At 35.1% G+C, this 15704-nt stretch overlaps 1 protein-coding gene across 1 annotated transcript in view; it reads left to right on the plus strand.

The window, feature by feature from the left end:
* LOC113496632 (lachesin-like) overlaps positions 1–15704 on the plus strand; it is a 38144-nt gene that overhangs the window by 9704 nt on the left and 12736 nt on the right. Inside the window, exon 2 of the mRNA XM_026875910.1 lies at positions 12348–12451. Coding sequence (XP_026731711.1) covers positions 12348–12451 — 104 coding nt within the window. The remainder of the gene's footprint in view (positions 1–12347; positions 12452–15704) is intronic.

Below are 15704 nucleotides of genomic sequence, written 5' to 3' on the forward strand. Positions count from 1 at the left end.
AAATCTTGCACGTGTACAGCCTTTGTTGGAGGCAAATGAATAAATAAATAATTAAATGGAAGCCCGTACTCACCTTATATTGTCTCGCTTTGTCTTGCTTCGACAGCGGTATCAGTCACGCTTCAAGAAAGTAAATGAACATCTAGTCACTATCACTATCTGAACACTGATTATCTGATTATTGTATGTATTCATTTTATTTCTTATTTCTGTGTTATGTATGTTTATGTATGTTTTTAACAATAGTGCACCATCTGCCTCTGTACATACTGATAATTTTCCTGACCATCCAAAGGTTATCTGGAAGATATCGCTTTTAGCGATAAGACTGCCATTGTACCCTAACATTGTATGTATTAAGAATCACTGCTGTAATTCCATGGTGTACAATAAAGAATATTATATTCTATTCTATTCTATTCTAGTTTTACAAGTACATACCCTTCATGAAGAAGAAGACTGCACGGATAGCCGAGTGGTTGAGGTTTGATCCCCGCGTAGACAAGCATTTGTGAGATAAACGAATGTTTGTTCTGAGTCTGAGACGAGAGGTGAGAGAGGTGTCTTTGTGCATGTGATTTGTACACAAGGATTAAATTCGTTACTGTGGCAATTGTATTTTTTTAAAGAATCATATGATAAAGAATCGTCAGTAAAATAAGTACATCAATCAGTCGTAAGCAAACTAAATAAAAAAAAACAACTCTCTCTCTCTCTCACCAGTCAGTTAAAAATGAACATATAAAATAACGTGAACATCACTAATGAGTTTCGAATACTTTCGTATCGCAGTTACAGGGAATTCGTATAATATTCTGCCGTAGTTTATAGTCAGTTTATTGATGTACTATTAAAATCAACTTCGCTTAAAAACTCATGAGGAAACTTATTTGATATGAACAAATAAATACATCGTAAAAGATATCGTAACGCTTACCGCGCAGGCTGGTTCCATGCGGCCCAGAATAGAGAGTCGTGGAAGGATTTGGGGGAGGCCTTTGCGACACAGTGGGCTAGATAAAAAAAAGGTATCATAGAATTTGTGAAACTTTAATATATTTGAATTATCTAATCTACGTCATTTAATATATTCAAAGCATAAAAATATTTTCATAAAATGGTAAGTATCGCTTGGTAGTGCAATAATGACAAGACTTTGTAAAGAATTTTATATTAAGAAGTCACATCATTCAAGATACACAGCGAAACAAATTAAAACTATACATTTTAAACGTAATATACTTATCGTGTAATAAGAATTCTAATATTACTACTATTTACTTAAAGAATACAAGGAAAGTATTTATTTTAAAAGATACAAGATTGCCTATAAACTGTAATTAATAGACAGCTGTAAATAAATTACGCAGTAATTATTGAAAACTCCTTGCTACAAATAATTGTATTTATTATTAATTGCAATCGAATGTTTTATAAAAAAGTTTCAAAAGCTTAATACTGGATTTAATGTAATTTTAATTGATATACGAAGTGGTTTTTCTGATACAATGATCGTTTATAAATAAATCGGTACGATTTTATTTGAAAGACAAAATAAAACGGCACCTTTTATAAAATATTGTAATGGAAAGAAACAATACTTAAAAAAGGATTTTTATCCTCGTGTTCAAGTCATAAAAAAAAGATACACAATCATTGGCAGATCACACAAACGCTTGCACGACGCGGGTATCGAACCCGCGACAAGTCTTGCAAGTGGGTTTGGGGGGGTGACCTTACCCATTCGGCTGACCGAGCAGTCAAACTTGTAAATTTTTGAAAGGATTGTGAGTTGAATTTGGCTTATTTGTTTATCGAACTGTTATAATATCTTTCAGAATCTTATAAAACAGCCCTATTTACACAAAACCGGTCAAGTGCGAGTCGACTTGGTTACACTGAGGGCTCCATAAAAAAAAACAGTTCGACGAACGTCCTATTAATATTAAATAACAATATTAATTTCTTCAAAATACCTTTTTTTTTAGCACTCCTGTCCTTGTGGCTACAAAATACTATTTAATATAAGAACGGATATTTTAGACTCCATACGTTTATATTTAGCCGTTTGTAAAATAAAACAGTTCGGGATACTAAAATATTTCCTAAGAACAAGGGGCAGTAAACAGTAAAAGCCTAAATTTGGCAAAGGTAACAATATAATGTAATCTAACGCGTTCTCTTTTTGTGCTTAAGGGATCACACTAAATCTACGTAACCTGTTGCTATGTTAAATAGTATTTCTGTGACATGTCTGAGTCCTGAAATCGCCAGATTTAGGTATAAGATTTTTAAGCGTTAAAGTGAGATGAAATTGAAAAGATAGTGTTACTTATTACAAAGTAATAAATAGAATATTATACTATCGAGTTTTAAACTAAAAACTTGGTAAGAATTTAACCTACTTACAAATACTCATTTAACTTTACCTTTCAATTTAAAGCTCAACCATTGTCGGTAAAACTTATGCTACTGTTCTCTTAAAGTAAAATTGTCAAAAATTTTACACGCTTTCCCAAAAAAATGACAGCCACAATTCGATTACTTGTTTCAAAACTAACGTATCAAAAATAACTTGGTATGCATCAAACATGCACCAAACTAAAAACTCCATGAATAAACTGTTAGTTGGCAGGCAGTAGTTATAATTGTAGCTACATATATAGGGTAACATGTTTCGGCGACCCGGCACGAGTCGGCACCGCCGCCTATAGTCCCATATTTCGTATATGCGGAACGTTTGGCCATATTTCTCGACGTCTATGCCGATGCCGGCACCGGTAGCATTTCACGCGACGTTCCCCGGTTTTTCGATGTGCGGTTTCCGCGCGACAATACCATTTTATTTACGGCTGAACTGCACCGCTCTATGGAGTTCAGTCACGAAGCGAATGTAAGTAAGTGAATCTCGCGCTCGCAGCGTCACCGCTCACGCCGTTTCGCGTAATTCACCCTGGTCAGGCACGCCTGCGTTTCCAATCTGGTTACATGAGCTGGAAACCATTGCTGCCCACTCGATCTGCGATACGCCAATTTAAAATTTAACCTTTTGCATCTGTTGTAAAGTTATCTGTCACTAAATTATTACGTAGTCCAGTAACTGCGACAACTTCCCGTATTTCACGTTGATGCTATCGTCGCTCATTACCATTAAACTGAATCCATATTAACGGCTTAAAGAGCTAAAGTTTATTGAGGTGAAATGGAAAAGAGCAATTACTACGGCGGAATTTAAAACAAATCCGGACGGAATACGTTCCCCATTCTTTTTATTTCATAAATGAAACATTAACGGTAAGTAACAAGTGATGCTCAACTATCTGGATTCAGTAACGAGCCCATTAATTTTAATTGTTTCCATAAAAAGTCAGAGAAAATCCGATTCATTTATGGATGACCGCATAAATCATCATTTTTCCGCACCCGTTACGAAACGGACTAAAGAAGTGCCCGTTAACCATTTTATTTGTATCTCATTTATTTACTGACGATCACTCAATTAATTATAATTAAGTATTAAACATAACTCTTGATATAGCTGCGACGTGAATTTGCCGTTCTCACATTTGTATTTATACTGTTGCGTGGGTTGCGGACTTTTTACAAATTCAGTTAACCTTTAGGTGTATTGTGCACAATTAAGACTAAAAAAGGTTCTGTTGTAATTTAACTTCTTATTATTCTTTTCCGCTTTCAGTCGAGTTTAAGCAAAACAATATTCTTGTACTGTTTCCTCAAATAGCAAGACTTTTAGACAACTCAAATAGTAAAGAACGGTAAGCAGCAATTATCTAAATCCAATTTTATCAAGTAATAACAATATGAAATACCGCAGACTCCACAAAGGTGTTTCTGTAATATCCATTGTCTGTGTTCTTTCATAATGTCTACTTCAACTAAGTTAAGCAGTAAGGATCGTGCTTGGAAAAAATACATCAACATTTTCCTGAAATGAATAACGGTTTTCCGTTTTGTTCATCCTAAACAATATTAGTTAATATTATTTACAAATAAGGTTGTAACTAACGTTTAATTTAGTTAACTAACGTTTACATTTTGGAAAACCTATTTTTTATGAGATTTTGGTTTCACTTATAAACACGTGATAATTAAACAAAATGTTTATGATAATTGTAGGTTAGTTTTGTAACATAGAATAACCTTGCGTCATTGATTTAATCACTATTTGCATAAAACAATATTATTTTACATGCAGATTTTGTAGTCAGATGTGTGCCAACATGTTTTTCAAACATATGAACTCAATATAACTTTATTGCCGGCTTCCAACGGGGAGGAAAACATCGCGGGAAAATCTGCAGGTTTATAAAACTACGTACACACGAATGTAAAGTATGGAAACGAACTATCGTGAAACGGCTATTATTCTCTTAAATGAAATTTTTCATGCATTCGTAAAAGCTATCGGTAGTTTTAATTTTGTTTGCTTAATAGAACAAGAGCGAAAAAGTATGAAGCGAATCCGGTTGCTTTTAATCGACCAAGACACTTTTTGTACTAAAATGTTTTTCGTGCCATTGAAAGTTTGACACCAAAAAAGGTGCCCATAAATAGAATAAACACATACTTACTTTTTATGATAGATCCAAGTAAAAGTACACATTTTAAGCGGGTAATATTCTCTTCACCTTGAAACGAAGGCACCTGTGTACGTTTAAGTAGCTCTACCCCATGGCCAATAGGTGCATATAGGCGATATTTATGCATAATATATGGAGAACGTCGGCAGCGCACGAGGTGGCACGGCCGCGCCGCGCCGCGCACGCCACGCGTCCTCACGCCGCCGCGCCGCCGCCGCCACGCTCGCCTGTCGCAAGCGCTGATTTATAACGGCAATATAACGCCAACCTGTCCTCCAGATATTTTTATAACCTTCATACAAACTTCGTATTCTTTTGCGACATTTACGCTTTGATTTCGGTGTAGCGATGTAAAACAATCGAAGATATATTCCCCGTGTGTTATTTGTCCCAACATATCACACGTTGATCGCAATTCAACCCAAGAACCAGTGATATTATTTTGTCACATGACAAATAGAATCTGATTAAAAAAAATACCAATAGCTTTACCTGAATATACCTAGGTATATAGATTCCCATAGGTTTCAGACGGTACACCCAAGGCACATGTATCATAATTACACGGCTGGTATAATTATTCAAGGTTTATGAGACATATTTCTTCATTAAAAGCATTAACAAGCTGTGTACAAGTGAAGCGTTAGCGGCAAGTATCGCACAAGTCGCATTAGGTGCACTTACCGACGATGTAACGAAGTGCTGCAAACTCAGTCCGTGAACCGATTACGCCTAAGCGTTTGTACTAATTGGCATCACAAGCGTTAATGTTAACAATTAAGCTTTAATAGCAATACATATTGTACAGACGTGTGACATTGCTTACGAACGAATATTTTAACCTGGAACAGGTGCGAAATAGAGGTAAAGCTTGCATTTATATGAAAAATAATATAAACTTTATTTATCTGATTAATGTAATTAGCTCGAACAATAATCTGCCGCAAGATCTTCCGATAGACTCATACAACCACAAAATGTTAATCTTATTCGATATAATGCCATGATCTATCTACAAACTTCAAATTAGTTAACTAACCAGAATTTGCATTAGTTGTTTGTTCATTCAGTTTACACAATGGAACCCGGGAAACTGAAATTAGGCGCGACTGATAATAATACACAGGCGGAGAAATCGAAGGCCCGGTTAAATTGGCTTTATCAAGCTGTTATTGCGAAGGACTGGGGTGTCGCTGCGGCGCCGGCTTCCAAGACCTGACCGCTAATCGTGTACCGTATTTATACGTACATGAGCCTGCGACATGCGGCCCTCACTCACCAGGCCACTACATGCGCACCCATTTACAAGCGCCGGCTCTACACCAATGTAATTGTAGAATAGATCGGTTCCTCACATAATGCGTTTCGTATAGCCGACATGTTCAAGTGAATCTTGTTGCATTTTGCATAAAATCGATACTCATGAATACCCACAGCCACATCGAAGCCGCCGTGAGACTCGGCAACTCGAATTTGCTACAATCGGTTTTATTTTTAGATGGGCACCAATTCCCGTATCGAAAATGTATAATTCAATTTTTAAATCACATCGTATTTTGCTCTGCGTATATTCTGACAGACAGGATAACTTACATACAATCGGATTTTAATATTTCCAATTTGAATGTGTTTAACAATGAAAGGTTTTCACGCATCTAAGTATTCAAAGTCGATATATTGTATTTTTCGCAGTTTCTAAAAGTTTTTTAGCTGTAAATAGTTAGGCGATCTTTGAAATACGTTATTTAATTTTATTAGATCAAAATATTTCTTGAGATATAAAAGACAACATTTATTCTCTGCGAACAGTAAAACTGTTAGCATCCATTTGACAGACATAACAAGCTTAAGAGACATAATTAACAACAAAGGTACCGCGAGACCTATTATTTAGTTAATCATAGATCTCACAGAGCAGAGTAATAAAACAAACAAAAAAGATTAATCGCAGAATGGGTCCTTGGCGCGTATTTCAATTAGAGGGAAGTCAATTTAGGGTGAAAGAGGTAAGTAAAGCGAGCGGCAGCGGTGGCGAGCGTGTCGTGTCGCACGAGGCCGCGCGAGCGGGCGACATCGCCGGCCGAGCGCCGGGCGACGGGTGGGCACAGAATCTAATTTGCCGGGGTGCCACGGACTTTTGTCACAGCGTACTGTGCCAATTAGGTAAATACGCGAGCAGTGGACGCCCGGCCCGAGTGGGAGGCGCGACCCGTCACGTGCATCCGTAAACACTTACGGCCTGATGAGCGGCCCGCCCGTAATCATATTTCAAGTGGCCGAGTAATCTCGTTGTCTCATCAACACCGACTACATTATTAACACGTTACACTGTATTAGCGCTTATTAAAGTAATCAAACCCTTTACAGTGGGACTTAACCGTCTTTGAGGGCTCTTAAGTTATGGAGGTAGCCTATTACGAACGATTTGTAATCACGTGATGGTATTACTTGGAAGTTGGAACCGAAGCGAAGTCATAATTTCATTTAGTTGATACTGCTGGATTCTATTTATTTGAATTGATATTATTATTATTTGTAGCGTATTGCTTTACTACAAGAGGTTTAAATATTGAGGGTCTCTATATTATATATTATAACGCATGTAAAATTTGTTTTTTTTTTTACTGAAGAGGCCCTATCAATTTTGTCTTCAGTTTTTTTTGTTTACTTTGATATTCGGCTCTTTTCATTGTTAGACGAATAATATAAATTACGTTGAAGGAAATAAGTAGGCGCGAGGACGAAGACGTCGGTAGTCATTTTCAATCAAAAGGTCAATTTAGTGCTCGCCTCTTTCCTTTCAACCTCTGTGGGTGTAAAGAAAACGAAATCTATGTCCCAGTTGGCACAAAAGCAAATACCAGTGATTTCGGGACTCGATTATTTTGTAATCTCTATTCGCCCACGATTTTAATCTTTATTACACGCCGCGCTAGCTGGCATTTAAAACAATAATTACAAACCTGCATCCTATTAACAAAGCAATACATTAATATGTTGAACATTTAAAATCGCCTAGTCTCTGTATGCATGTGATATAATTATTGTATACGCGATTACGGAAGTCAATTATTATTTTAAAATGTATGTAGGAAAACTATCCTCTACAGTCATGTTTAATAGAATACAAAGATACTGTAAGCATTTTGTCACTTGTCCCTTATGTATACAAAACAGTTCCCAACGAAGTGGCGCTGAACCGACCAGTAAACACGCCATTATGTACGAGTTCGTAACTCGAACAAAAGACGTAGCCCAATCATTTTTCTATTAAAAAAGGCTTGATCCCGGCTACGAGCACATTTCACGGGCCATCTATCTTGCGGGATATTAGAAACAACATTTTCCGATTGTTTATACGTGCTCGGTAAGCTCTTCTTTCATTAGAGACGGCGACGTCGCTTGCACAGAAGGCCCGCACCGCCGTACCGCTAAGATTGATGAGCGCGGGATGGATTTGTTCTATTCGCGTTCTCACTCATCAATCATTCGCGGATATTTTTCCGTGTCTCAGGTTGTTTAGCCTAAATAGATTGTTGCAGCATTGAAGCATCGTTCATATCGACATGTATCGCGTTAGTATTGACGTCTTACATACGTAAGTCTTCTCACTTTCAAAGTCCCGGACATTACTCAACTTTATTGACATGTATTATTCATGTTACGAGCTTGCGCAAAAATGTGTAAAAAGAATCGTTATCTTATTTCAGTTGATGAGTCATCTCGATGTATCGGTTTTTTCATATCTGTAATATGAAGTGTCCTTTTTGGAAATAGTGATTCTTGTTTATAACGATTCTTAATTTGTCGGATTGGATTCTTATATTGGTGGATAATTTATAATTCATATATTATCTTATATATATTTCGCAGATTATAATCAAGCATAGAGTAATTCTAAAGCAATGACCAGTGATATAATAAGGGCGTTACCACAGGCCGCAATGCGACCAGCTTTAACCGCCATTTGGTACACAGTTCGCAGATAACCAAATGGGCTACTTGTGGTTTACAAGCCGCCGCGCACACGGCACTCAGCCCGCTGTGTCTCGCCATCATGTAAATAAGATTACAAGTTCCATGAAATCCTATTGGCCATTCAATTTACAAGAACTAAAATGAGACAAGTGTTCCGCATTGTTTTACAATGCATTTTGATTTAAAGAGTGTTAAATTGGTATAAAAGATTAAGTTTTACGGAACGAAAAGTTGATTCAGTAAATTACTTGCCTTAAATTGAAATATCAGTCTAGAATTATAAAACCGTTGAACGTTTGAACCCTTGAGCTGAATGAGGATGATTTATACTTAAACGATACAAGAGTTAGGAGCGAAACTATTCGGGAACCCGATAAAAACGTGTGAGTAAACCCTTTTAATATTAAAGCTTTTACTTTTAATCCTAAATCCGATATATTTAACTCTAACGCTAAAAGCTAAATTCTTCAACGAATAAATCTAGACCCAGCTTAACACTAGCCCTTTTTAGGAGACGAATCACATCCTTAGTCACTATACGATTACTATATGTCCAGAAAAACAAACGCAAGTCAGATTTGATACCCGTATACGGTAGAACGTTTCCAACTCCGCCCTAATGTAATTGACCCCCAAAACTTTTATCCTGTTTAGTGAAAAGTGACGCATCAATGGTTTTGTGTCAGATATAACACAATGGGAGCCAGTTTGGAAAGCGTGTATTTTGATGGATTGCTACTTACACGTACGTACTTAATTCTATTGTGTGTATTCATGAACAACCCTACGGTATACTGTGATTGATTAATTTAAGTTTAGATACGTTGTGAATGTACCTGCGGAGGTACAACGTTTTGTTTGTGGTCGTACCTACAATGTTTGTGTTGACTCTTCATTAACTATTATTTATTACACTAACTGAGTACGAACTACATGGTGTAATGTTTTGTTTATTTCGTGCGACCTATTTAAAATAATAAGGTTTAATGTTCAATTATTAACTTCTTTTTGTGCTTGATTGTTTCAAAAGTAAGCTCATTTAAAGAAGTGATTTGTAAACGTTCTATGCACTGTCTTGGTTCATACATTTTGGTGACTAAAGGAATCAAGTATTCAATTAAAACCGACATTATTTAAAGCTTATCAAACGATAATTGAGTTTTGTGGGTCGCTGTGCTGCAGCCATCTAATACCTATGCAAAATTCACGCGAGTTCAAAAACAAAACCGGTCAAGTGCGATTCTTCTTCGCGAGAGAGGATTCCGTACAAACATGCTAAATTAAAATAAATCGCTTAGGTAACAAATAAACTTGAGAGTCGGTTAATTTTGTTTTGTCCAAGCAACAAAATTACCAGAAGAACCGTTTCTAACCTCAATGTTTATACTCTGTATTTATTGTCATAATATCAGCAGAAATAAAGCATCTGTAAGATTTCAAAGTGTCTATCTGTCACGGTTTATGAGATACAGTCTGGTGTTGGACGGATAGACTGAACGGTAATAAGGTTTCATTTTTACCCTTTGGGTGCGAAACCATAATTATTATTACGCGAGCGGCTTGTTAAAGATTAATAAACGGTTTCATCGGGACATTTTTTACTTTAATTAAGTATCTGAAAGGAGAATGGGGAGTCCAGCTTATTTACTCGCACCTTGCTTTACGATAAAAGTAAAATGAAATATTCACACATTCGTACATTTCTGTTGTAACTTTTGAGCGCCTCTTATTTACATATTGTTATAATAAATAAGAAAATATCTGCAAATAGTTTGTTAGGCATTGTACCAAATTAAAAATAATAACATGCACCTTTTTATCCAATAAATTTAATAAATATGCTTTAAGTGTTAACTAACACAGCAGGTATTAACGTATTTTTTATAATAAAACCCGGGTCACGATGTTAGTTACCGTACTCCTCCAAAACGGTTCAACCGATTTTTATGCAATTTTGTATACATATTGGATAGGTCTGAGAATAGAAAACATCTATTTTTCATACCCCTAAATAGTAAGGGCTGCTCACACTAAAAAAAAAATTTGGACGAAATTGTTTGTTTTTTTTCTTTAATGTGGCATTAAAAATACATACGACTAGAAAAAAAAATAATCGGCCAAACAACGTTTGCCGGGTCAGCTAGTTTTTTATAATAGCTCGAAGCTTTGAATTTCGGAACTGTGATAAAAATTAGGCTGATATAGCATAAAAATATCAGGAAAAAATCCTTATTTTTATAGTAACTATCGTAAGAATCTAGTTTAAAGTAAGAAATTAGTCGCACCGTGCTAATAAATACGTGTGAGTAAACTGTTGCATGATTTCATAGAAATCAAACCTTCTTTAGGAAACCATAATATATTAACATTTCGTTTTCATATTTAGTAACCAATATTTGTTAAAAACATGACGCAAATCCAAGACGCCGTATTGAATAGACTCAAGATCCTGGCATGATCCTTTTGTGTTTAACAGGATTGGAGGCTATACCTCTCTTAGCTTTACATCTGTTACACCTAAGTCTACGCTTAAACATTAAAGGTAAATTAAGTCAAGACGCTGCATACTTCGTACAGTCTGCAACAGAAATGATTTAGCTAGACTACATTTTCAATACTTCTGAATATGATGAAATAGAAAGACTTGTAGTGACTTGGGAACAGCATATATTAATAACCAATTTTCTGAAGAAAATTTGCTGACAACAATATCTTTATTATTCTTAATGTTTTGTACCCAAACGGTTATAATCAAATCCTAGTATTAAGGCTCTGCTATCTGTCCTGTCACCGGCCTTTACTTATGTACCACAATAACTAGACAGATCATGAATATCTATTGAGGTTGTTACGACAAATGCTAAAAAAAAACCGAGGTTAAGAAACAGACATAAATGTGATTGGTGTTTTTTTTGCTTGTTAATCTTAGCCTATGTGTACAAAACCTATCATAGTGTATAATATAGCATAATATATTATGCTATGTCATATAGTATATTTAGCATAGTGTATCTGACTCGCACAAGAGTTTTAATATAATATTTTGTCAGTTATTTAGTCTGATTTGGTATATTGACATTTGTTGTTGATTGTACTTGCTCGAAACATTCAGTATTTCAGGTATTTGAGCTCAAGCTATACTTTGTATGGAAGTAGATTCAGTTTGATAATTAAGTTATGGTTATAGTTAACAGAGCGGTTTAAACTAAATCCAGACTAAGTTATGATCGTATTTAATCAATAATGCAATATACTTCTATGACCATGGTGTCTTAACTTAGTTACGTAAATCATTATTGACAAAATATTCTGTTTTTATAATGATACAGCATGTTTAATTGGTGTCGATACATTAAAACATACAAGAGCATTGTTCGGTCTTAATATAGAGCTGATTTTTAAATGACCGTAAAAATTAATGTTCGTTGAAATTAAAACAAACAGAAAGTAATTAGGTAAACAAAGATATTTTTATGACAAACCAACCAACAACAAACAACTTTACTGATGGTTGACGTCATAACTCGCTTACAGTTCCAGAGCAACTCTATTTTTAAAACAATGAAAAAAATAAACGACAGAAAACATTGTGTCTATAATTAAGTTAAAGTTTACCATACGTAATAACCATCAATTTGTAGACAAAAATAAACCAAAGAAATAACACAGACTTATAATTCAAATTGTTGAATAATTACGGGTGTATTCAAATAGTTGAATAATTATGGTATATTCAACACAGTTGAAATCCGTTTGAATTTGTTTCAGAGTCATTATTCCCTCGTTTCGTGGAGCCGGTTACGAACGTGACTGTCACTGTGGGACGAGATGCGCTGCTTGCCTGTGTCGTCGAAGATTTACGAGGATACAAGGTATCTGCACTTGTTATTCTGTTCTGTAGCCAACCAAAAATTATTTTACAAGCTTTTTGTAATGTTAAACTAAAAGATATGTAACGTTTTTAAACATTAGCTTGCTAAAGAGTTTAAAATAAGTTAGAGAAAGGAGTAATAGACACGTTTTACACAACAATTACATATGTAATTACAGATATAAAATGTACCCTGATTGATTTAAGTAGGTACATTGTCAAATGTGTTTTTGAGATAGTGTTAATTTCAAATATTTGTTTATTAAAATTATATTTCTAATCAAATATCTTTTCTGTTTGTTTCTGTCTGTTTAGAACGGAAAACAAAAACTTAACAGAAGTTAATTAAAACATGATTGTTAGCGGACATTTTGACGACATACAGAAAGTAATCTTTCCTCGTTCGTTTCGTAGTTACACGTGCCTATATAATATTAAACGAGTTTCACTCAACAGCCGAATAAGCCCAAACAAATAACACACTATCTCCTGGTACCAACAAACTGCATGAAATTCTATTGTAGGGGAATTAAAACCTTACTTTGGCAAGAGCCTAAACAAACGTTACGTAGAAACCACTTTAATTCTTAATGTACGCAGTGGTGGTAAATGTTACATCATTTAATATGTATTTATCAGAAGGAGGTTTTGCTCTAATCGCCACGTGGGAATAGAGGTTAATGAACGCTTGAAATTTAATTTAAGGGTAAAATTGTATATCGGTTTATAGATCAATCGGTATATTTACGTACTAGCTGTTGCCCGCGTCTTCGTCTCCGTGGGTAGAAGATATGTTAGGATTTATACCTGCCCTGTTTTTTTTACATTTTCCATTGTATCTTCGCTCCTATTTGTCGAAGCGTGATGATTTATAGCCTAAAGCCTGCCTCGATGAATGGTCTATTCAACCCAAAAATATTTTTTCAATTTGGACCAGTAGTTCCTGAGATTAGCACGTTCAAACAAACAAACAAACTCTTCAGCTTTATATATTAGTATAGATTACAATAGTATAAAATGAACATACTTGATCCTTACTTACCTTACTTAACCGTAGAACCATATTTATGTAGTATAGATTTATTTAGACCATTATCTATTTTGTTATTGTTTCCCTTTCTCTGATTCCTTTATAAATATGTCGAAAGAGACTAGCCTCCACGACACAGAGAATCCTAGGAGGAGGCCGAATTATGTAACCGAATTTGTTTTGTAACAAATAAAGTATAAAAAAGAAAATACATTTGGCTGTAAATCATTTTGATGTTACGGATACATCAATATTAGTATCCATATTATATAGAACTTTTATATGTAGAGTTTGTTCGACTATGATAATATCCATAATTACTGACCCCATTACAAAAAAGTGGAATTATTTAACAATCCATTTCTTTTCAAACGTACACTAATAAATGCAATACGACAAAACGAATTACACGTTTATAAACCTTATTAACATCTGCGAAAAGTCCACAGTACTTCAACCGTCTCATAACAACTTCCAATGCCAAAGTTTTGATATGCGGTCGACTTTAGGTGCAGTATAATTTCCAATTAGTAGTTTCTTGAGATTTAGTATATGATAGGGCAATGCGAGTCTAACATGAATGGGGAGAGTTACTTTGAACCGACCGTGGTATATAAACTAGAAAACTAAAACTAAACTGGCGAAGACCGAAGCCTGAAAAGATAGAAAGAAAACCGGTCTCTACAAAACAGTGTCTGATTATACTTCGAACATAGAATTTTCTTTTTCATATTAAATTTATTGTTTAAGCTCGACATTTTCTATTCGACCATATATTTCTAACGCTTCTAATTATTTGGCCTCTTGCAACCAGACTCACTATGGAATACTGTATTACACGAAATTGATTGTGGAGTTTCGTTACGCAGTCGCTCCATGTAAAACACGATATGCAGGTAAATTTTGAAGGACTGAAATCGGATCGCTATATAAATTGGGAACAGTTTTGTCAGAAGATTTAGGTTCATGAAATCTATGTAATTTTAACTAAAATTTTACTCAATATTGTACCTTACTATCAATAATTGATTTTGACGTGACAACGTCTTAAATTAGGTTGCGGCTGGGAGTCACTTATGAAAAAGTGTAACGCCCGGTAACGTTACGATGAGTCACCGAACGAGAGAGAGGCCCGCCGAATGCCTTGCGTCTCTCTCCCACTCAACTATGATCGGACTGCCGCGCGCGCAGCACTAGAGAATTATAGGCGCATTGAATCGGCGCTTACATGTACAATGTTTTAGTAAACAAAATATATTTGTATAGTTAAAATTTGTGCAATTCTTATTTTCATTCAATTCCTTGTTCCTATTGTGCAATTTAATTATATTCATATCAATAAATATTCTACCGAGAAAAAGACGTTGTCACGTAAAATCTTCGCCCGTAAAACCGACTTTACAGGCAACCATTTTTTTTTTATTATAAATACGGTTTATTATGTGTTTAGCAGTAGGTCCAATATACTTGATTTTTTCAAGAGTTGAAATGCCTGGGCATAAGATATAATTGAGTTATTACAAAAAGCGTAGTATAAGGCATATTTAATAGAGTTAACTTTAAACATTTTCGTAAAACAAAGTTTCGTCGTATAATAAAAAAAGAAAACTACTTGCTATTTTGTTTTGTTGTATAACATAATATTTTATTTAAACCCATGTTGACGTTACACTTGTTTGTCTTTGGATATTATTTATACCTTTAATATTACCACATGCATGTATGTTGATGTCATACTTACTATTGACGTACTCACTTTAGTCTATTTGTTATTCATGACAAAATCAGAATAAATTAGTACTATGTGTTAAAAAAAAGTATTATAAAACGATGAAGCATTTTAAGAACAGAGAGCAGTTTATTTAAGTTATTGCCGAGCAGTCTTAGACTGAGTTTAGAGCTGTCTATAAAGCGCTAACATAATACTTTAGGCAATAAACTTTATAAGTATATTTACGTCGAGTGTATTGATAAGCAATTAAGAAAGCAAACAACGTCAGTACCTTTGCGCGTCGCGTCTGCCCCATGATGAACGAGCTCTCCGTAATTCTATGAACGGATACGTTCCGCCACCAACTTCATACAACTCTATTCGTGCGGCGCACGGGCTAAAGTTTTAACAAGCCAACTTAATATCACTTTGCTCAGAATGCACGATTCGCCTGTTATTAATCATGCAGGACGGCTAGTTACTGAAATTAGAGTGCAGTATTATAGTGCACAG

The sequence above is a fragment of the Trichoplusia ni genome, chromosome 8, assembly GCF_003590095.1.
Source record: "Trichoplusia ni isolate ovarian cell line Hi5 chromosome 8, tn1, whole genome shotgun sequence".
Taxonomy (NCBI): Eukaryota; Metazoa; Arthropoda; class Insecta; order Lepidoptera; family Noctuidae; genus Trichoplusia; species Trichoplusia ni.